The 25366-nt window shown below is 36.9% G+C and overlaps 1 protein-coding gene across 4 annotated transcripts in view; it reads right to left on the reverse strand.

Annotated features, from left to right (window-relative positions):
• Positions 1–25366, reverse strand: part of GALNT1 (polypeptide N-acetylgalactosaminyltransferase 1) — a 109905-nt gene that overhangs the window by 37140 nt on the left and 47399 nt on the right. For 3 of the 4 annotated variants that reach the window (XM_075022712.1, XM_075022713.1, XM_075022710.1), the window contains exons 3-4: positions 10349–10577; positions 2988–3162 (exon numbers count right to left, since the gene is read on the reverse strand). In XM_075022712.1, the coding sequence (XP_074878813.1) occupies positions 2988–3162; positions 10349–10487 (314 nt within the window). In that variant the 5' untranslated portion in view covers positions 10488–10577. Of the gene's footprint in view, positions 1–2987; positions 3163–10348; positions 10578–23978; positions 24026–25366 lie in introns of all 4 variants that reach the window. The other variant, XM_075022711.1, reaches the window with a different exon arrangement.

Raw genomic sequence — 25366 nt, forward strand, 5'->3', positions numbered from 1 at the left:
TTATCAGGGATATATGGATAGAACAAGTTATAGCAGAAGCAACTCCACTAACGCAGCAGAAGGTTCTGACCATGTGAGTGTTTTGACTAATCAGATAAATACTTTCATAAGACATACAGACAACACCGAAGCATATTTGTAGTTTTCAAGATCCTGAAAATGGCTACAGTGTTCTTGGGAAGTAACATTAATCCACACACACAGACTAAGATACCATTGCCTTGTAAACACAGTATTATTCTCAAATTTGCTGGGGAAACGTTAACATGCACCCCAACTTTTAATTAGTGTGACCTTATAGAGTACATATTGAAAAGATGACAAAAGGAGGAGCCTTTGGGGGACCATTTTTCTCTCAAAATCTACTAAAAACGCACACAGCAAATAAATGTTAAAATTGTTGGCAGCAATTTACAAAAACAGAAAATCCAACTCTTCCCTGAGACCTTACCTAAAATTTTATTCTAAGACTCCATTTTCACACACATAGTATTGTGATAGTATTTGTGTCCACACAAACGGAAAGGAGAAGCAAATGCAACATCACTGAATTTATAACGCATATCTTACTGTGAAACACAATAACTGCAGAGCATGGCCGAGTGTGTAAGACAAAAAATTCCTATAGCTCAACTTGATTTTAAAATTGTTATTTCATTTGTCTGCAAAAGCTTGAGTGATGCTTAGGTAACAAATTTTTAATAGTTTATAACGATTTCTCTTTCCATTTTTGGTTAATTCAAAAGTCTAGACTTCACAAAGCTTATGGTTAAGTCAACTTTTTAGATCCACAAATTTATTTTCTTATCTTTGTACTTACACTATAAAAATGGTAGAATATATACATGCAAGTTTTCCAATATGAATGCTGATAAACGGATTATGTCATTTAGCCTCCTCCATCCTTCCAGGGTCATAATGAAAAATTACTCCTGTGTACCGTCCCAATAACCAACTGGTGTAGCTATCATTTCCCCAAACTTTTGTTAATTCCTTCAATTCAGTTCTTCCAGAAAAAGCATACGGAAATCACCCCAAATTAGCATCTCAGCTTTGACAAAAGTCTCTGAAGAAACTGATGATTTTCCTTGAAGCTAAAACAAGTTGAGAATGCTAACTACAAGTTCTTAACCAGTGGTAGTCACCACTTGTCATGGTTTAACCCCAGCCAGTAACTAAGCACCACTCAGCAGCTCACTCACTCCCCCCCCCCTCCAGTGGGATGGGGGAGAGAATGGGAAGGAGAAAGGTAAAACTTTTGGGTTGAGATAAGAACAGTTTAGTAGAACAAAAAGGAAGAAACTACTAATGATAATAATGACAATAATAATAAAAAGATTGGAATATACAAGTGATGCACAATGCAATTGCTCACCACCCACTGACCGATGCCCAGTTAGTTCCCGAGCAGCGATCCCCCCCAGGCCAACTGCCCCCAGTTTATATATTGGACATGATGTCATATGGTGTGGAATACCCCTTTGGCCACTTTGGGTCAGCTGTCCTGGCTGTGTCCCCCTCCAACTCCTTGTGCCCCTCCAGCCTTCTCGCTGTCTGGGCAGGAGAAGCTGAAAAAAATCCTTGACTTGGTCTAAGCACTACTCAGCAACAACTGAAAACATCAGTGTGTTATCAACATTCTTCTCACACTGAACCCAAAACAGAGCACTATACCAGCTACTAGGAAGACAATTTAGTCTGTCCCAGCTGAAACCAGGACACCACTTTACAGCGAGGCAATTTCTTATCCTATGGAGAGTGATAAAAGGGGCAGACACTACATACGAATCTGCATGAATGCCAAGAGATCCCATTGCCAAGTTACAACCATGATCAGAGCAATAGCATGAGAGAAAAGGATATAACTCCCCCCAAAAACATGTCAGTTTTGAAAGAAAACCCTGTAAGTTCATGATTTGTATTCTTGCACTATACTGAGAAACAGGCAAGTAGGGACCATAAAATCTGACTAATAATATATCTGACAATCAATTGAAAAGTAACATTAATTCAAACTTATGAAATCATATTTTGAAAACTATATGGCTCAGTTATTAAGAACACCAGCTCTACCAGGAACTCACACGCTACATAGAATCACATTCATTACAATACATCAAGGTACCTACAAAGCAGCTCTTTATCACTCATTAAAAATGAAAAGCAGTCAGAGCTTCATCTCATTCTTCTAATACTGTCTTCAGAGGTAGGAAATGAAAACAATTAATCCAGCAGCTAGGCCTCGTGTACGCAGAAGCAACAGCAGAGCTTCTGAAGAAATGGGGTTTCTATAGCATCTGATTCTCGCAAGAGAATGCAGATAATTGATTGGGAAAATCTTGTTTCATGAGCTTTGTCTAACTTGAGAGTCCCTTTCATAAACAAGAGGCGTTGGGGGGGACTCATCAGCTACCCTGCCAGAGTAACCCCAGGAGAGTAAAGCAATCTTAGTTTTACTTAAAACAAGGCTACAATTTTCTTTTTAATTACTTATGACTCAAACAGCTCTGCAAGGATCAATATTTCAGAGGCAAGATCAAAAACAAACCAGATGGATATTAGAAAACATTATAATGCAATCTAAATGAGGCTTTGCACATTTCATTAGGTAAGAAATTTTTAAAGTATTTCTATTTCATATAATGCAGAATTTTAGACTGCCTCATTACAAGTAATGCATGAATTTTTCAAATATGTAATTTTTTCCTGAAATACCAAGTCTTAAGTTAACTTTGTTTTCCTTCAACCAAATTAATTTCTATTCCCCAAACAGGCTTCCTATTTGTAATCAGATTCAAAGCTAAATAACACTGAAAAAAACTGGTTTCTGCTGTTTATTTTACAAATAAGTACCATATATACAGGAAATCCTCCTACTTTTCACTTCAACAGTAATATCTTACAGAACTGAACTCTTGTTTTGGATCACTCTTTGCACATACTTCATTTAAATACAGTACATTTTTAATACAACATAAAGCACTTACCCTTCTAACCTGACGTCAGGTAAAGATCTGTTGAGTGCAATCATTTCACTTGCCATTAAATTAAACTGATTTATTTTAAACATTTCTTTCATTTTTTCTTGCTCCTCTTTCGGAATGACCACAGGCTTCCCCATCTCTCCAGGTCCTTCATGTGGTTTTTGTATGGGTTCTGGAACTAAGAATAAATAAAATGTTGGTAACTACTTTTATCCTTGCTTTTGTTTGTTTATACTTTGTTATACACTGTAGGAGTGTTCCTGTTTAAAATAGAGTTCTAAACCCACCAGGTTTTGGAAGTGAAAACAAATCTTCATATTTGGAAGTTTAACAGAAGTAGTTAAGTGCTACTCTTAGACACCACAAATCATTTGAAAAAACAATAAGGGTTTATATCTATCCATCATCATGTTCTAATTGACTTTACTGTTAAAAGTTCTGGAACAACAGACATTTATATCCCAGACTGTTCTTGCACACACAAGCTTTTCAGGAAAAGTTGAATTTTCCTTTACAGGAATTTTAGTAAAGATTAAAGTAAAATCGTAACTTTACATTTATTTCCACATTTTTATTTTGACAGAATAACATTAGCATTTACAATTTAGAAATAATTCCTCTTGTTTTTCTAACGTTATTTTTAGTCAACATAATTACATTTTGGAGTTTAACGTTAGTACTCGAAACAGAAACAGTAACACTTGACATGTTTAAACCAAAGAAATCTTAAATATCAAATATCTGACCAAACCAATGAGGGAGAGAAGGAGGAGAAAAGGAATTCAGACTCCTGAATTATTTGGGTTTTTAAGCAAAAGAAGTAAAAAAAAAAAAAAAATTTTAAAAAAGGTTACGTTTTCTTTACAAATACCTCTTTACCCTTCTCCTGAACTGAAATGTTTTAAATGCTGATTTGAAATATATTACTATCTACAAATTCAGTACAAATTTTAATTTTAAAAAATACTAATTTAAGATCTATATGGAGGAACAGGAAGTATTTTAAAGTAAAGGCACCAAAGCCCTCAGTAATAAGCCTAGCTTAATTTGCATCAGGACAGCACAGTGTAATTAAAGCTTATGCCAAGAGCAAATAGCCATGTAAAGAATAAACCAAAATTAAAAAATAAATAAATAAAAAGCCCAAGCCTTCCATCCTTGCTGAAACACTAAGACTTGAAATATATACTTACTAATAACTGAAACATTTTGCTAGTTTGCATTTAGCATTAATCGGTTACAAGTGCAATGTGCTCCTTGAGAAACTTTCATTTTCGAGTACCCGAAGCAATTGCACTAGTTGCATTAATGCAGTAACATTTAGCAGAGAAAACCCTCCCACCACAGTGATGCTTTCTTTTTACCAAACTCCCCTTGACTGCCAGTTGAGCTATATAATTCTAGAAGTTGCCACCGAGCCACTCATACACTGAAAATTGATAGAATAAGTATGTCTGAGCAGATCCTGAGCAAATTGGTTTAGGCACTTGTTTTAAGCATGGGCTAAAATGAGCAAGCAGTTTGCTTTGCACCTTTGCCTCCTAAGAAAGTACAGTTGAAAACGCATCAAAACTTGCTGATTTGCAATTGCATAATCTTTTAAACTAGAATTTGTGCCTTTTGGGGGGTAATTAACATAAAAACATGGCATACAATAAGGCAATTATTTGGGCTTAATTTTATATATTCAGCTTGTTATTATTACGTGGGTATCATAACAATTTTTATTAAGTGTATAGCAATTAGTATATAGGTTCACTTGGTCAGAAAAATGATTAAATGAGTGTTCAACATACCTAAAATGATTAAAACAAAAGCTATCAGAACATAGTTATATTCACCACGTTTTTCTGCATTCTGAAGAGTGAATGTCTTATCCTACCATATTTGCTATTTAGAAGGAAAAAAAAATAAATCCTGTTTTTATTTACACTTCCAGTTGTTTCTTAATTTTGACTATACCAGTTAAACTAATTAGCTAAATTAACTGAAAACTTATCTTTCACTTTTGCAGATCTTGCTGCTAGATGCTAGTTTAGGACATCAGTGAGTTGAGTTCAGGTGTACAAATTCCACAAATTGATCAGTTGAATTTTTTAAATCTCCTTAGCAAATATATACTACTTGATTACACATTTTACCTAAATAAAGTACTCCCTTCTCCTGCAGAAAAATCCAGCAACAGCTAACTAGATCCACAGATACTTTATGGAACTCACTAAAAGCAAAGACAGGCAAGCTTGATGTGCGGGCAGAGAAATGACTTTCTAAGAAAAGTTAACCTATCTTCTCTCAGGTTTCTGTATTTATGGTAATCTGTTTTCCCAGAGAACCATGTAGTTTTCATATAAACACAAACCAACAACATTCTCCCAAAACGACTAATATACATTGTTAAAAATGCAAACTGCAGTGCTCTTTTGTCTGTTAACTATGAAAAAAGTATTTCCTTTGAAGGACTGTAGACATGTACGGATGACATACTTATAACAAACAGAAATTTAATTTACAGCTACAAGTTTTGGAGCTAAATAAATGATTTATCACCTGATCCAACTGAAAATCTAGTAATGTTTTTCCAGACATTTTTCATTTGTATCAGTAAACCATTGGTTTCAAAGAGAGCTTGATCTCTTCCAGATCTTCATTAAAAATCAGGAACTCTTTGTGTCTATGGACTACAAATTTCTTTTTACCAGGCAATATGCCTGAAGAAAAACAAATACTTCAAAATCTAAGACTATCTAAAGCCTGAAAAAGGGATGGATTCTTCCATGACATGTCTTTAGGGGCCACAATAATGGTAAACTGACCAAAACAAAGTCCAGTCACCTTTGGAGGAACCACCAATTACAAGCAAGCTGTTTGGACAGGTGGGAGCTCAGAGAAGTTTTGTCTCTTACACACACCTCAGCCTTAACAGAACAAGACTGATTTGTGATGAACAGTTCCTATTTTCAAATATTAAATCTGTGGTTTGTATCTTGAAGCTGATCACTTTTCTGCTTAGGAATTTTTTATGCAGATGAGAATATTCCGAACCAAGTCACAACTTGGAGATTCCATCTTTACCAAAGAGCTCAAAATTCAGAACACAAGGCCTTGATTGGCACTTGACAAAAATGGCTGGTCCTAGTTTGAATTTGTCATTACCCCCAGAAAAAAGTGTAAATAGCAAGTAGCTGAGATCACAAGACTCTTGCAATACCAATCCTAGCTCTGAAATTTTTTTTTTTTTTTTTTTTTGCCGGGCTTCTAATCATTACGCAAGTGGAATGCCCCTTGAGGAAAAAAAAAAGGGAAAAAGGATGAGTTTGGAAGTTTATTTAAAAACTACATCAAGTGCCAAAGGTGGAAGTTCCTTTGCAGTCATACCTTTAAGAAGCCTATAACTAGGGGTAAGGAAGGACTCATTTGATCATCGTTTAAGTCAAGACCTCAGAGCTGACATAGAGAACGCTTACAGAAATAAGATGGAGCTATACACACACACAAAAAATCTTTATTAGTAAAACCACAGTACTACCTGGGCAATTTTTGTTTACAGGAATGGTCCCTTTTTGTATTGTTAGAGAACAGCTTGAACCCTTTCTTTAAGTCTAGAACTTGTTTACATTTATCACTAAGTTCTATTCCAGGCTGTGAAATCTAAATTGCAATGCCGAATCCCCATCTGTAAACAATAATGCTCAACTAGCCATCTTATGAATTTCAGGTGTGGAAAAAACTACTAAGGAACATGAACGACACTTACTAAGGCTCAGTGATTTTTTTTTTCAACGTGGTAACAACCTTAAAAATTACAGCAACAGCCTTCCATCCACAACAATTACTCCTTGTGAATTTGACTGATGAACCACCAGGAGTTACAAAACCAGAACCGCCGCCCAGAAGAGGTGCCAATAGAGAGAACACCCGCGACAGCCTGGGTAAGGGGCGTACGCCATCCCGGTTAGCTCAGGAAGGGCGAGACGACCGCAGGGCTGAGCACTGGAGAGAACTTCCCCCGACCTACTCCCACCTCTCCGGAGGAGTCGCGGTGGGGAGAAGAGCAATCAGCCAGGACAAGCACAGGCTCCTGCGGGTTAACGCTGCCATCGGCACTGCTAGGCGTTTTGGTCCCACTTCGAAACTACCTACTACTGTCGTCTTCTGCCACAGTGGAGGGGGTGACAGAAGCCTAAGCCTACGACCAAACCATCCCACACAATTACAGTCACTAGATTCCAACTCTCCCTCCTCCAGCATCACTTTAGTTCCTCAGCCCCGTGCTACCCAGACCCCCTTTTCCCAAAACATCTCCACCTCAGCTCTCCTACTCACAGCCTGGTAAGTGCCTGTCCCTTTTCCTCTTCATCTTTTGTCCCCTCATCTCCACACTCGCATCATTTCAACTACTAACCCTCAAACCTCTACGATGGTGGACACAAAGACCTTTATCCCACTCACCTTACAGTTCCCCATAATCGTGTACACAGATTTTTTCCACATTCATATTCCTTTACTATTTCTTATTTTAAGCAACTTGTAATATAACAGTGGTAATAAATATTAGACACACAACCCAAAGATCGTGATTTAAGATGCTAGTATCTTATGCCATCAAGGAGAAAGATTTTTCCCAAAGGCAATTTAGACCATGGCTCTAAGTCTGACTCTGAAAAAGAAACTCCCCCCACTTTTTGCATTAAAAACCTAAGGAAAACATCCTTCTAACTTCATGAAAGCCTGAACTGTCCAAAACTATCCTCAAAATCCTTTGCTCCTGCTGAAGTATCTGAAGACTAATTTATCCAACTAGGAAAACACAGCCTAAAATAAACTTACAAACTCTTCAGAAAAACTTACTTGTATGTCAAGTAGGTTCATTAAATGCCATGGAATTCTTCCATGATTGCAAAGAGAAGCTATATACCAGAGTGACATGGACTAAGAGACTATTAAATTCAGAACACTTACATAATTTGTGCTGAATCAAGAAAGCTAAATCAATTATGGAAATGAATAGGGGGGGAAAAAAGTGAAGTGAAAAAGCAGATTTTGATAAAAGCTTCACACAAAAAATAGCCTCAATGTTATCTGAGGAGATTCTAGGCATTCTGAGTAGGAGTAAATCCACTACAGGCTCCAAGCCAGTAAACTACTGGAACAAGTAAGAATATCTAAGATCAGCTATGCAACTAGGTTAAAAGGAAGTGTCACGGTGTCAACGACAACCATGGTTTCTAGAAGACATGTTTCTGCACATACCTTACTACAAGTCAGCTGTTAAAAAAAAAAAACACAAGAAAAACGTACAAAACTACACACAAAGTTTTGGTTGGTTTGGGGGTTGGTTTGTTTGTTTACAAGCCAACTACAAGACATCAAAAAGATATCAATGATTTTAGCATACACAGGTTAGGGAAAGGCCGGAATGAAGACCGTACTCAACTAAGTGAAACTAATGTTGCCTAGGGAAAGTCATAATACTAAGCTTTAAAACCTGCATATTTTCCCCTCACCTGAAGGATGCCCCAATGACTTTATGTGTAAAGTCATCTGAATTTTCAACATCATCAAAACATCAAACCAAGTTTGATATATATTGACTTCCATTGCTGTTTGCCAACAGCAAAAAACCAGTTGTTTCCAAGACAGCTCCAAAGAAGCCTAGCATAAGTTATCTGCTTAGCATCGTGTAAAAACTTTGTGGGAATCCAAAAAGTGGATCCATCCCTTAACAACACAATATCAGTCATCGTCTTATCCTCAAGAAAATTTCCCAACTTCTGAGAAGGGAAAAAAAAAAAAAAAAAGACTGAATTCTTATAGTGACATACTTTTTACATAACCCTAGTTCAGTTTCTTGTCACTTTCTTTTCTGCTTATTGAAAAAGAAACCCAAAATATGAAATACAAGCAACTGAAAGTTTAAGTCTCTTCTGCAAAACTCGGGTGCACTATAACCTCTCTAAAATGTTTGCATGCAGTTGTGGAAAAAACAGTTCAGAGGTACTAGGCACAGAAATTCTACACTCCTATACATTGTTATTCTCAGCGGAGATTTACTGGCCTTTTCATCAGGGGGGAAACAAAACAAACCTAGCATTTCCTAAACATCTCCCCAGTGTTATTCTGTAACAGCTCAACATTGCTCTTAAAACATTTCAAAAAATTTCCTAGGGAGATCCAAGTTGCCCATACTAGGTGTCAACAGGTCAAAACATTTTTTGTGATGGAAAGCATTCATTCATCTTGAGTACAGTTGGCTGATTGGACTCAACATTGAGCATCACTGCATAAGTCTCCTATAGCAGCAGTAAAACATACAGACACAGCCTTTCTGGTGGAGGAGAGACCATGCTACAAAATTAGACGTTTCACGAATGAACTGGAGGCAGCAGCTGCCTGCAGTTCTAAATGTCTGCGCTGAGACATTGCAGGCATGAGAATTCACCCTGCACCAACCCTTTCTCCCATGAGATCAACTATGATGACCTCCCTAAAATAAAGTTTTCAACATGAATGGTACTGGCTTTCAAAAAAACCAGTCAGCTCATTAACTGGTACCCGAAAACTAAGAGGGCAGTAACAAAACTGCAAGCTTATCTGAAGACTTTTAGTATTGAATAATACAGCTCTCACTTCAAAGAAAAAGTTACACACATGAGCATGTGCATATGTGTGTGCATACGTACACATACACACACACTCTCATTTGCCACTTTTACATCCAAGTTTATTCTAGTTATTTTCACAAATTTATTTTCATTACAACATTCACTGTCCCTTATTGCTATAGTAACTGGCCAAATTTTGGCTTAGGTGGGGGCTGAGGGGTTGGGGGGAACGTTTTGGTTTTTGGGTTTTTTTTGTTTGTTTGTTTGGGGTTTTTTTGTTTGGGCTGGGGTTTGGGGGGGTTGTTTGGTTGGGGGGTTTTTTTGTGTGTTTTCTTTTGTTTTGTTTTTTTGTTTAGGAGTAGGGGGACAAGTAAGCTTGGTTGTTGATTTGGTTTGTTTTACTACCAAGCCTACTGAAGTTAACAGTGCCTTTGCTTCCTCACTGGTGGAAATTTAGAACATGCTTTAGACTATATTAACATAGCTTGCATTCCTGAACTGCTTGTTGCATAGTTTTATTATTTTTCCATATACACTAGTGCTTCAAATTCTACATCTTAAGCATTTAAGTCTGCAACATAGATCAGGCAAGAGTCTCAGGCAATGTGCTTATTTCCTAGTCATTCAAAGAAACATTGAACATTCTGCAACACCTAAATGCTGATGCAATACTATATTGTTGGGGCAAAAAAAGCAAATGTTTAAAAGAAGTGCAATTTTAAATGAGCATAATTTAAAGATTACTCAGGCAAAAAAACTTACCATCTCCAGCAGGCAGGCCTCTTTCTTTTTTCTCATCACATTTGTTGCATTCACTGAAGTACAGCAATAGAAACATATCCAGAAGGACCCAAACCAAAGAGGTGGCAAGGACCACCTTGCAATATGCAAATTTTTTCATGGCACTTTAAGTCAAATACAAAAATAAAAAAGTATAAATAAAAATATCAACAGGTTGCTTTAATCCAGTTTGAGAGACCACGTTCTATATCTGGAAAAAAAAAAAAAAAAGAAAAAAGAAAAAAGTCACAAAAAGTTACCTGAGGGCAGCGGCTAAAAGCAGAAATTTTAACTACATTTTAAAGGTAACAATTTAATCACCAAATGCTGTATGTATCAAAATGAATGCTCTATGCACTCCAGTGAGATTAAGGGAAGGGGGTCAATTAAAGCAGCACTACTCCAGTCCTTTACTATGTTAACATTCATCACCCGAAACACTAAAACAAGTGACCAAAACATCTGCTGAGCCACTGGAGAAGGGGGTAGGCACATCTAATGAAATCAAAAGGAAGTCTGTGGATCCCCTGGAAATTAGAACAAGTGAAATGAATGAAAACCAGGAACATCTCAGGAAGCAGAGTATCAGTATGTGCTGTGTGAAGCCCATGGCTAATATTCCTCATGCTCCTCCCGTGTAGTACACGTTGACTTTCTGGGCCCATCACTAGGAATGCTAGTCTACAAATGCCTGTATTTTACATGAAGTCTAATGGCACATTACACCACCATCCCAAAAACATATGCTTTGCTTTCAGCAAACCAAAAATAAACATCCCTTCTGGTAAAGTTAAACAGCAGGCAAAGTGAAGAAAGTACCCACCAGCCACTGCGATCACTTACTAGCCATTCAAAACTAAAGGTATTAACTAATAATGTTGATGCTTAAAGTGACTTTAATAGTTTAATGCTTGATTATAGAGTAATCTTTTATACATTTTTCAACATGTATACACCAAAATTTCAGAATGCCAACCTTTGAAATTCTCTTTTGTCCCACTGAAATTACAAGCAAATTTGGTTACAAGGACTGCTTATTTCCATGACTGACAATTGGGTAGGGCAGAATCAACAGCTTTGAGCTTGTTCGCTTACACTAAAGTATGATTATTTTTTTTATTTTTTTTTTTTACCAACAGGTTCCCCACCAATGCTGTCATGTTTCAACACAAAGTACTCCCAAAGTATTTCCCAGTGGCAATAGCTTACTAGTTAAAACCACAACTGCATATATTCTTAACTTATAAAATAAATGGAAAATAAGACTCTTCAAAAACACACTAGGATTTTAAAATTGACGTACATACAGATTCATTACATGCTTTCAGCCTAAACTGAAGAATTTATTGGAAAGGAGAACTTTAGCCATAAAACATGATTATGCAAAAACCTCAGAAAAACCCCGTACCATTAAGACTACCTTTCCTTTACTATTTCATTATCATAATTTGATTCCTGCCCCCCCCTTCTTGAGAGAAAATACTACGACATCCCTCTTCTAAACACAGCTTATTTCTTCTTATTGGCAGCAGAGATATTCATGTCTCCAAGCATCCCCATACACTGAAGTGGCAGAGGTTTAGATGGCATCGCAACATAGAAGCCTGAAGCCTTCCACACGTACAAGACTGAAGGGTGTATATCCCTCTGCTTCAGATAGATTTTACTGTAGGGTCACTCTCTATCATCTCTGAAAGGTCATGGTGATCCAGAGAGGTGCCTCAGGATCAGGAAAAAAAGCTATCATCAAGAAGGAAAAGGAAGATCTGGAGAACCATCTGGCTAGTCAGTCTTACTTCAGTCCCTGCAGAGATTATGGAATAAATCCTCCTGGAACCTACATCCACACACACCCCAAAAAAACCAAACAAAAAAACCCAAACCAAACCAAACCAAAAAATCCCAAAACCCACAAAAGGGCAACTGGGAACAGACAGTCTGGATTCACCAAGGGCACATCATACTTGACCAACCTGGCAGCTTGCCTTAAGGAGAGGACTGGTTTGGTGGGCAAGGGAAGAGCAGTAATTGCTGTTTACCTTGACTTTAACAGGGACCGTGACAGTCTTCCAGAGTACTTTGTCAGAACCGAGGCAGACACGACCTGAAGAAGTGGGCTACCGGGTGGGTGGATTGCTAGCTGTACCACCAGGCTCTATGGGTTTTGACCAGCAGTACAAAGCCCAGCTGACAGACGTTTACCAGTGGTGTCCTCCCGAGGTCAAAGCTGGAGCTGATACTGGTTAGTATCTTTACTGAGAACCAGGGGATGGGACCAAATGCACACAGCAAGGTTGCTGGTGGCACCCAACAGGGGGGTGGAGCAGGCAGACAATTCCCTGGGATGGCCCTGGGTGGCAGGTTGAAAACCTCAAGAAGTTCAATAAATGCAAATACTAAGTCCTGTACCCAGCACGGAATAACTTTATTATCCATAGAGACTGGGTGTCAACAGGCTAGGAAGCTGCTCTGCAGAAAGAAACCTTTGGAGCCTGATAGCAACTTTAACGTGAATCAGTAGTGTGTCCTTACAGCAAAGAAAGTCAACTGCACCTTTAAACAAGTCTGGTAACCACAGCAATAATCCCCAAATGAATAGGTTTAATAATTGCCTTTGCTACTGAGTAATGTAGTACAACTGAAGATTTTTGCAAAACCAGGTAGTTTTCCTCCCTTCAGAATACTGGATAATAGACAACAAAACCTTTACACCATGGAAGTAAAAGGAGTATTAAACACACCCTGGAAAGAGTAGAAGCAGAGGCTGTAACTTATCAAGAATAAAGTGAAAGGAGGAAAAAAAATGGGTACGTTCAAGTCTTGTTACTTCTGAAGGTCTAGTGACTTCCCCCCCTTCTCTGACAAAGTCCATTATACACTTGACACTATAGAAAAAGGTCATCTTTAAAATTACTGCTCATATAAAGTGCATTGTTTCACTTTACCACCTCTTTTACCAACACAGTTGCTACGGGAAAGAATGCTTACTCTTTTCAGTACAACACATGACTATTTAGCCATTTTTATGTTTGGACCAACTTCATATTTGTTTATACTAGTGATCAGTCCTCAATATGACTTTGTAACAGACTTGGCAAAGGACTTCATTGCCATTATTCAACTAAATAGGCTACTACACTGGATGTGAAACCTAAACAGACAAAGCTGATGTAAAGTTTGTTTTTCAAACTTTCAGATGTGACTGAACAGAAGCTGGCACAAAGTAAGGGCTCATCAAAATCCTGACACAACATTTGCTATTTCTAAGCTATTAATATCAATTTAAACCAAATGGAAAGTGATTAACTGAACAGCATCTAAGGAAAGATTGATGGCCTACACAAAATTTTCAACTTCTCAGTCTATTTAGTAATGAGGGAGAAACAACTGGCATGCTCTAGGGTAACATATTAGGCATACATATGGATTTTTGAGCAAACTTCTAAAAAATTAAGCAAACGCAAACTGTCATATGAGCATTGTCTAAAACTCCATGTATCTGAATTATTTATGGGGCCTATCTAGCTGAGTATGTCTATATTTGAAAACAGAAGTGATGCCGACACTAGCCTCGGGTTTCAGAACTACTTTTGCTACTGTGCTGATGTATTTTTTTTTTTTCTCTTTTTATTGGCCCATGCTCTGTTAAATCCATTATAGTGCTTGTTTGCAGAGAGCTCATTACCATCAGCTCATCAGTAAATAGGTCAGTTTGAGGACAAACAAGGCATTACCTAGTTTCAATGCTATAAAAGCAAATGGAGAAAACCCATTCAAATCAGAGGGTCAACCCACCACCTGTGGAAAACAGGTGTATTCTGTGTCTTTTTCACAGAAACACAAAACACATCTGGTACATTTTCAGCAGGCAAAAAGGATATTCAGGAGCTCAAGGACACCAGTACTCTCTTCTTCTGCTCAGAAGTTAACACAAGAGAAGTACTCTTCATTGGGCTACACTGGTTTGATGGATTTTGAAACATTTTAGTATTCACAAGTCATCTGTTCAGTACAATTCAGCAATAGTAAGTTCTGAAGAAGTGACGAGAGAAAACGGATCATACTAGTCTGAGCAGTATGAGAACAATTCATTAAAAGCAAACCTACTCTTCAGAAAAATCTGATAAATGTAGGTCAGTAAAATCAATTTCTATTCTTCTTGCTCTGTGTAGGAAGACTACACTTTTAATTCATCAGAAGTGAATTTTCAATTCATAAATCAATTTTTTAAATTGACCATTTGAAAAAACGATCAATTATGTTTCTAAAACCGGTAGGCCTTGGGTTGAAGAATAAAGCAGAAACATAGGAGTAGCTGACTACACTTGAAAAACAAGGATGAACTTCATACACAAAGGCAGAAGTTATTGGTCCATAAAGGCTTTCCTACAGATAAAGTAGACTGCATAAATATGCTTATAAAAGTAGAAGCTCTTGCGAGATGAAAATATGGCTCATCACATAGAAAAGCAATGCCAGAAACGGAACAACAGGTATGTCCTCCATCCACAATTTTGTCAGACTGTTTATAACTGCATGGAACTAAGTCACTGTGCACTTAAACCTCTGATTCTCCTGATTTAAAATCATAGAATAGTTTGGGTTGGAAGGGACCTTCTTAGCTAAGCGGTGTTTACTTAACCTCTAAACTTTTATGATTAGTTCCAATTACTTCTACGGATACATAGCAAGTAAATAACATTTCTAAGCCGAGTAGAAACACTTTAAAAACCAACCTCTTTTCAGTTACTGCAAGAAAATTAATTTAAAAGACATTGCTATTTTGGTACCTACGCTTTTCAGAAACATAACTATAATGATTTAACTTCTGAAAACAGTTTATCATTTTGCAAATTAGTGCTTAATGGTTTCTCAAATGATTTTGTAAGCAGCATAGAATCATAGACTATCTCGAGTTGGATGGGACCAAGGATCATCAAGTCCAAATCTCCCCCAGATTTTCCAAGAAATCAAGTAAGCATTTGGTCAACAGTGTCAAGCAGTTTCCACTACTACACAGTCCTCCCTGATTCTCTTCCTAATCAGTACTATTCAAATAAAAATGATCATTTGCAGATTAATAATGGACTAGTATGGCCCAAATATTAATTATACTAGAAATATAGTTTACCTTCCTCTAATAAAAATGAAATATGTGAAAATTAATTGCAACAGGGACAAGGACATGGAAATTATCAAACCCAAGATGAAATAAAACCATCTGAGATTACCTACTCTGGTAAAAACAGGATGGCCTGTATAATCCCTTCTGTAGGGCCCAGAAAGAATTGCCATGTGAAATTTTAAAGTGTGATAGCAGGAAAGTCTGGTAATTTACTACACATACTACTTGAAACAGGCATAAATGTAAGGATATTCAGAAGGACAGCAAATTGTTCAGACGTGTATGGTTAGTTCAATATAATAAAGTATATTAACACTGCATTAACATTGTATACAATAATGTAGTAATTAATATAGTATATAAAAAACACAAATGTTTCTAGAACAGACTGAGTGAATGATCAGGGATATAAGTAGATCAGAAGTTGAAAAAAAAGCAACACAATTTTGATGAAATTAGAACAGAGTAAATTTAATTCAATCTATAACTGACTTCAAAGTTACTGCTGTCAGCTACTGCAAACATTTTAAATATAGCTCCCACAAAGAAAATTGTTACTTAAGGTGAGAAAGATCGGGAGTAATACAAAAAATAAAGTGGATAAACAAGATGATTACAAGAAAGACTGTAAAACCTTATAAAAAAACTTAGTAGGCTGATGAGACTGCACCTTCAATAAGCCAGCAACTATTTTCTGTAGCAATCTTGGTGCTAGATCTAGGTGGGTGATCTCAAGACCCATTGCCGTTAAAAAGGAACGAGTGATAAGGTAGGAAGGAAGATGGGTTTGTGGACTGGAATAACAGAATCAAGATGACATTTAATAAAATATGTTCAGTAGTATGCATTGAAGTATGTAACTTTGCTATCAGCTGAAGAGTTTCAATAAAGCAAAGGGTGACACTGTGAGCTGCCACTGTCACCCAGTCATGGAAAAAAGGCCAATCAGATTTTTGGATGCATCATTTAAGTATTCTCCTTAGATATAAAACCAGAAACCATTGCACGGTGCACCAGTATCCCACAAGAGAAGGGCACAGGGAGAGCTATATATTTAGCAAAGATGTTTCAAAGCAGAGCCCTGCGGATTTATAAGAGACCACTGCAAGGGACTGGACACAGTGATCCACGCGGTCCTTTCCGCTCCCACTCTTCCAGCCTGGAATTCATAGAAGAGTAATGAACACAAATGAAAAGGCCTAAAGTAATTGCTTCCAGATCTTTGTCATAAAACTCCACATCAGCTCAGTGTTTGGGGTGGGGTGTGGGGGGGTTGTTTTGTTTTGGTTTTAAGTTGGTCTTTCAGAAGAAAAAAACCAGCCAAAACCAAATATCCACACTCATGGATTCCTCTAATGCCAGATTCTCCCAATAGATTCTTTTTGAGAATAAAATAAAAGATTGTTTACAGAACTCTTCAAATGAAAGTCTTTGAAAGGCTTTCTTAAGGTTGGGTTTTTTTTTCCCCAGCCATAGCCAATACTTTTTAGACTGACTTTAATAAAGCCCTATCTTGCTTACAGGACAAAACTGCAATGGGCAAGGTTTCAGAGGACCCAAATAATAAAAGTTCAAAATCAATTTAATCCACAGCTTTTGGATTTGCATTCTTTTTTACAATAATTTTTTGCTATACAAGAAAAAGAATAAATTGATCCAGGAGGAAGACAAAATATTCCCTACCAGAGTATCACTGTAAATATTACAAGAGCTCAAGAGGATAGCTAAAATTTGGAAACCAAGAATACAATAAAAGTACAAAGACTACTGCTGTCATATAAACAGCTGAGATTCACTAGACTCCTATTCCATGACTAAAGTAGCTTTCAAATGACTGAGGCAACAATTTCATTTTTCTGTCTGCTCTCCAGGTTGAATGAAAATTATCTAAAAATAGACAGACTTATTCAGGGATCCTTCAGACACTTCCATTCTCTCAATTGCTTTGAGATTTAAAATATACTTCTATTATGCCCAGTGAACAATCAGTGTACATTACTTAATATTGCCAGCCCTATACAAAAAAAACCCTACACATCTTTTTGCAGTACTGCTTCAAATATTAGGAGTACATCAGTAGTTCAATTTAATTACAACACATAACAAAATGAATACACAGATATACAGTACCTTGAAGCCAATAGCAGTAAGTTTTTGCGTAGGCATTAAGTTATTGGGTATTACAGTACTGGCAGGTAAGTTCAAACCACATTATTCAAATCTTTTCCTTCTTACAGTGAACAGCAGATATGCCTCTCCTGACAGCTACAGAACAGGCAATCCTTTTAGGAAAGCAGATTTATAAGCCGACAGACAGTTATTTCTTTTCCTGAAGTAACTGCAGTCTTAAATTGGGCTACTGACACCTCAGATGCTGACAGAGAGCAAATATTCCCCTTCAAAGCCATAGCTACTTCACATATACACTCTGGGAGGGCTACTGAGTGTGCTTGACTTAGAGTAACAGCCAGCTAGAGAATACAGACAGTACTTTCATCAGTAAGTATCACAGGCAGCATGAAGACAATGAGCTATTCATGAGTGAAAAGCTTTTGTTATTAACAGCAGCAAGAGAGGATTTTAATGTCAGTGCTAGCAACGCACCAAGCTCATAAATCCCCAACGTGCAATAATTAATGGCTGAAGATGCATCGGTAAGACCTATTCGAGCATTCTGCTACCCTTCACAGAGACCTAGAAAGCTGAGGCGGGATTTTCTTTGGTTTTTCTTTTTGGAAGATTCACAGTTGGTGACCCAGCACTTAGCTTTTTCAGTACAGCAACACTCCTGCCAATCAGCATCCCAGAGCTATAAACTGACTCCAATCTTTCATAAATCCCTGAAGAGCTGTGCTAGCTGGTCTTCCAACCCCACCGCTACAGGACTGGAAGAGGAAAATCCAGGTCACACCAGCACAGGTGTTCCAGGTGAAGACCTTCAATTCCTCAAGAAAAACAATTCTGTCATCTGAGCCACAGACCTTGTAAGTTCACCATTACTCAGAAGAAACAGTTTTTCAAAACTAACTAATTTTAGCTTCCCTATCAGAGCTCAATGCTGGTTCCAAGGCTCTTGTAAGAAATAAAAGGCTGAACTACCCCAAATTTATGTTACAACAGGATAATGTCACGGAGATTAGCCTATTAGTATACTATTTGCTGTCTGCAACAAAAACCTCTAAACACCTCCACATATTTTAGATACTCAGGCTTGTGACATGATGTAACACAGCATGAAGGCTTCTAGCCAAAAGCAGCATCACTTGGCCTTACAATGCATATGTTCACTAAGACCAAATGCACATAAGCAGTCAAGAATTTCTAATAATCAAGAAGTCACACATTCCAAAGACTATTTTAAATCATCTGGTAGGTGCAAGATGAGCTATAAGTAGAACAGGCTAGCTGACAAGACTTCTTTTAAAGTTAAAATTCCTGCTGAAAAGAATTAATTTACTATTGCAAGCAATCTTTCAGAAATCATATGCACTAGACTAGACTACGTGGAAGTAAAAACACAGCAAGCTGTTCCATATTCTCAGTGCTCATGTTTTCCTTTATAATGTTTCTGCATAGTCCAGAAAATGAAATTTACTTCCAAAATTTTTTAGAGGTTCTACATTAAAATGTCAAACTGCAAACTCAAGTTTTTACCAGCTGAGACTGAACTAAAATGAATACTATCCTTAACAATAGATCACTCTTCATACAGATGTGTCAAATAGTCAATAGAATTTTCTGCAGATGATACTTTCTTCAGTTTGCACAGGTCAACACTTACAAATGCCAGGCAGCATTTGCTTTTTAAGTATTTTGAGGAAGTAAGCAGATTCTTCTTGAAAACACCGATGAACGCAAACAAAAGGAGTTGAAATTTACTCTCTATTCTGCTATTAAGGTAGAATTTAGAAGTGAGGAAAACTAGCAACTCAGATGTTAGTATTAAAGAATCACAGATTGCAAGGAGAAATCTTTGACTACTTAGAGGTCAGAAGAATTCACTGTCACCGAGCTAGTTACACATTTTTCATAGACAAAGACCTAAGCACACTACGAACAATCAAGTGAATAAATCTTTTACAAGACATCCTTGAAACCTTTGTCATACGTTAGGAGAAATTGTTAAATCTTGCAAGCTAAGTCTCAAATGTTCTATAATATCCAACCTCCATAAAGCTTCTGATTATTCTTTAGATATGAATCAAAGCCAAAAGCTAGAGTGGAATAAAATTGTTCATTAATTCTTCAAACACTTTTGAAGACGGCAGAAAATTACATAGGCAAATAGTCATCATTAAGGATGAATCACTAATGGGCAAGAATTTGAACTAAAGAAAAGCAGAGTCAACTAATTAGAAAAAGATTATAAAGGAGATTTCTGGAAACATAGGGTAAATCGCACAGAGAACAGATTCAGCCATCCTTATGTTCATAACGGCAGAAACCTCTAATCCTGAAAACTTTCTATTGCAGATTAAAAATCCAGAAGGGAAACTTGAAATACCAAATACATTCAAAGAACATTTTTTTCTCTGCCTTCAATATATGTGGAAAATACTTAAGAAATTATAAGTGTTCTAGAAGAAAAGCTTTGAAAACAATACAGGTAAAGAAAAATTGATGTTACATGCTAGGGCCATAGGGTGTTTATCCTAGAGAAGCTGGCTGAATTCTGCCTAGAGTAACAGCAGAACTTGCTGAAAAATCAAATACAGGCAGTTATCAGGTTAAAAACTGCTGAATTGGATAATATAAGTGAATAAACATAAAGACTTGAAGAATTAGGAAATATAATTTGACAAAATAAGGGTGACAATCATTTAACACATGGTGGGTTATATTATTTCAAGTAAAATGAAGAATGGTTAACAAAACCTCTGAATTCTTTACAAGTTCTACTTCCCACCCCTTTCACAGTGACACTGCAGATGGTTTAAAAAAAAAATTAAAAATACTACACACACTCCACCACATCTAGGGAAACACCAAAATTCTAAGCAAAAATAACTCAGCAGTTTTGCAGGGCTAAACACTTTTTTAAATATACAGAAAACATCAGATCTCCAACCAAAAAACCTAGCACCCCCCCCTCAAAAAAAAAAAAAAAAAAATCAGAACACATGCTTGTTTCTCTTTCTCCAGAAAGAAAAACCTGATCAGATATAGAGAAAAAAGAAAAGCTAGCATTGTGCAGTTTCGTGATACATTCATGAAATTATTGCAGTGTTACTCACCAAAACTTGTGCCCCTTTGCTATATCCATATGCAAATATAAATTCTACGTAGAAAGCAAATGGCAGTATTTATACAGACAAGCCATATAGCTCCTTAAGCATACATTCACACATGAAGTCTGTTTTCACATCATAAAGCTGTGTGCTCAGCAGGTAACTTCTGCTGCTAACGACTGTTTTGTACTTAATTAACACGCACAGCATTGCACCAAGGATAAGATTCTTCATATCCATCCTTTACTTTCCCTCTTACTTAGACTCACTTGCTTTAGATTTAGTTTTTCTCAATTCTGCCTTCCCAAAGATCTCTGACAACAAAAGCTTGAGAAATACTATGCTTTTGAGTTCTTTATTTTCACTGTCAATCCATGTGAATGTACACATGGTATAAAAAGAAGAACCATGAGATTTTCTTCAAGGACCCATAAATTTGTCCATTTAAAATCTACTTCTAAAGTAGACAATGTTTGTATTTTGAGTTCTACTTTGAATAGCTAAACAAGAAGAAAAGAACTGTCAGATAAAAAGCTAAACAGGCAGAATACTAAAGCAGAGTTCTGGAAATCCTTCAGACCCTGGGACCATCTGCAAGACTGGACAAGGAAAGAAGAAACTGAAAGGGAGAAGTTGCTAGAATAGTTTGCAAACAGCCCCATATAGCAATGGCTCTTCTTCAGGACTAGAGTCCTTGGATACTTTCTTTGTCCCCATGGCATCTTGGTCTTCAGCACTGGTACTGATATTTCCACAGGACCAGAGCTTAAACTCTATAATTCAGACTTCAGGTGAGCTACAGAGGTTTATAAGCTGAAGCACCTGTGATGCCTGACAGTACAAGAGAATTTACAGAAGCATCAGTACTGTCCATGTTGAACTGCTGCAAAGGCTAGTTTCACATTTTGGCACATTCTCACAACAGAAGCCTACTCTCCCTTTCCTTTCCACTGCATTTTCCCCTTTGATACACAAGCATGTAAACTATCCTCAACTCTCAGGCACCCAGCAGCTCTGCCCAATTCTGTTCTGTGCAAGCAGATGCACTCTCCTTCCCCCATTGCTCTTACATCTACATCTTCTAGGTTGGTACCATACAAACAAAAATTGAGATAACAGGTGAAGCAGAGACAGGATGAAAAAGGGATCTTCTGTTGCTGCTGGAATCAAGACTATATAACAAAAGGAGGAGGAAGGAGGAGGATGAGAAGTTAAGATCCCACCTGTCCAAGAAATATACAGCTGCCCACGATTCAAAAAACCTTAAGCACACAGTATTCACCTATCCACCAAATGTCTTTCTCTAACTGTAAAAGTAGACAATTATAAAAATGGACCCAAGTATAGAAATTGTAATTGGCCATGCACATATGCCTAGCTCATTATAAGTTATCAGCAGGTAGGGCTTCCATATTCCGTTAACTGGAAGGGAGAGAACTCAGTTTGATCCCCCCAGGTCATATGCCAGTCCTAATGCAAATAAATGAAACCGTGTTTACACATTAGCAGTCCCTACAAATATAAATACGTGAAAAAGCTACATTGGCAGACAAAAAAAACCCAAAAAGCCCAACTGAATAGTCATGAAAGATTGGCAGAAGTTCGATGCCAAACAAAAAAAAAAAAGACAATATATGGCCAGCCAGCAGAATAACATTACTTTTAATTGCAGAATACTGAGTCTATATAGAAAAAAACCCAAACAAACAAACCAACAACCAAAGACTAAAAAGGACAAGAAATCCAGTCTATTAATTTAATTGTGAACAGCTTTGTCCTTTCTCCCCTGCCCCAGAACAGATATATATTGGATATCCTTATAAAAAAAATTTAGAAACCAAGACTTCATTTGCCAGTATTTCCAGACAAACTAAGCACTGGCTACATTGAAGTCTTTTCTCAGATTCATCTCCAATACTAAAGTTAATATTTTAAACCTCTTCATATTCACTAGGGTAGTACTTCCAAACAATTAAGGGGAACAAAAAAATCCACTAGTTAAACTTGGTTTGCTGAAACTTAACAACATAAAGTATGAACACTGAGACCAAGAGCATGTTGCATTTAAATCAAGACAAGTGTGACAAAGAACGTGTTGGGTTTACAGTTTTTCAGAATTAACTTTCTTCTGCACTCTGGACATACCATTATAGAAAGTATACCATTATTAATGAGAGAAAATGTAACAAGAAGGAAAAAGGTCTACATCAAACAGGTGGATATAAATTTAAAGAAGCTCTTGGGTAGCCCTATCAAATCACTGTAATCACAGCATTTGTGCAGGATTGGATGCACAGTTTGGATTTCCAAAGGTTAAACAGAAGCACTGAGCACTCTTCCCAACTTTCAACTTCACTGAAAAATAAAAAACCTGACATTCAAGTTCACATTTGACCAAAAGCAGTAGTATGGAAAAAATAAGTTGAGTTCTACAGAAAACAATCCTGTTTTAACAGCTTCAAAAATCTGTACTTTCTTTAAACAAGAACAAGTCTCATGTTCTGAGCTTATTTGGGAAAGAAAATGCTAGAACAACAACAACAACAAAATCAATAAAACTGCAAAAAATTAGTTTTCACTCAGATCATGAAAAGTATTTAAACAAAGTAATTTTCACAACAAATGCTACACTTGCAGCATTCTGTAATAAATGCTTTTCAAATGTTGCTGGATTTTATTTCTTAATACTCAAAGAAAAATGGCAGATTCACATATAAAATTTCAAGACTATACTCTTACAGCTAGTGATTCCAAAAAAATGTTTTCCATCTGGCTTAACTTATAAGTTTTCATCCTAATATGAAAAAGGTTTGGCAAACTTAAATAAAATAGCCATATCAAGACTGCATTGCATCAGTGAGGGAAAAAAGTAAATAAAATTTAGAATTTGTTATTTTTTGTGCTGTGCAGCAGTCCAGAGAAATCTGAAGTGTGATATGTAATTTAAGGCAGAAAGATTATTTCTTGAAAGAGTTCACTTTTTTTTTCCCCAGATACCTATAAGATTGATGCTAACAATTTTCTGCATAGTTGCATAGAGAAAACAACCAGTAGAATATTAGGTACGCCACAGATGTATTCGACTTCACTAAATTACTTAAGTTTCTTCAAGTCCTTAGGTGCTTACTACTTTGCCAATTTTTTCCAGAAGTTGTCAGGTACTTTGTAAAAACCAGCTAATGTATTTAATTTGACACATCATTTTTGAAGGTATAAAGCTGATAGCAACTTAAGCTTTTTTACAATTCAAAATTCATACCTGACTAGAAGCCAAGAGAGAAACAGGTCACCATAAGAAAGGTTAATCTGTCAAAAAAGATTAAAAAAGGGAATGTGATGGAACTGTTTTGCAAATTCAGCTATACATTAATTGGAGACCACAGTAGTTGAGTAATACAATCACTTTTTTAAATTTAAATTAAATCAGACACTTTTTAAAGCCTCTTTTAAAATTCTGTGCTCCAATTCATTTACAATTACTTTTCAGTAACTTTTCTGAAATATTTTCAACTTCTCTGAAAATACTAGAACCTCTACAACAAGAGGGAGTAGGCATGCCCGAGAAGCCATACCGCATGGTTAGACCATGGTTAAAGATTCACCAACACACTACTGCATAAGTAGTTGCTACTCCACCTTCTCTCTCACTCCAACATGCCAGCCTTCTGCTTTGCCAGCAAAAAATTTACACAGCAATGAAGAAACTCAATCAGGGAACTGATACAACTGAAAAATAACCAAGAACTGTGTTTTTTCAGCCACATCGGTCTCCCGGTGCAGACCCAGATCAAAGAATGCAGACCAATCAGGTATCCCCCTCCCCGCAACAGCAGTTATTTCCACTCCAATCTGTTACCTCTTTAAACTCGCCATTAGAGTCAACAACCACAGAAGAGGTGGCTGGGCTACAGCGAAAGAAAGAATAGCGGAGCTACAGCTTGAGAGGTCATAAGCAGTAAATCCAGAAATAAAAATTTGCCTTTTTTTTTTTTTTTTTACCCTGATTTTTTTTATTCTGAATAGCCTCTACTATTATTTAACAGTATTAGGTAGCAATTCTGGATATATTTTTCCCTCTCCCCTGAACTGATGCTTGTTCAAGCTATACTTTTTAAGCACTGAATTTAAGAGTACGTGCCAGATTACAATCTTTTGAAGTTGACTGGAAAGGCATCCACTTAGACCTGAAAAAGGCTTTTTTCCTTTTCACCCCACTGAACCTGAACTTCAAAGTTAGCCCCAATGAGTTCTTCAGAACTCAGTCTGTGAAACCAGTCCTATGAAAGGTGCTAACAGGTTCACAGGAAAGAAAAAAATCAAGCATAAGATGTCAATACCAAGGATATCAAGTGGAGGACAACATTTAACACACTAAATACAACTGAACTGGTGATTCTTTTCTGCCAAAGGAAACGGACTTGTCACACCACATCTTTGCTCGTCCGTCCTGTTACACGTTGGTTCTCCATCTTATTCCAATCAAGCTTAAAAAAAACCAGTAGCAAGTGGGAGATGCACACAGAGAAAAGGCTTGATAAGAACTTAGTTGTTAAACACCTCGTTGGGCAGCCAGTGAATGCACAGTGGTAGTTTAATAAGTCATCTCTTCTCTGACAAGGATGCTTTAAGGGAACTGTTTACTGTAGA

This window comes from Buteo buteo, chromosome 3, assembly GCF_964188355.1.
Source record: "Buteo buteo chromosome 3, bButBut1.hap1.1, whole genome shotgun sequence".
Lineage (NCBI taxonomy): Eukaryota > Metazoa > Chordata > Aves > Accipitriformes > Accipitridae > Buteo > Buteo buteo.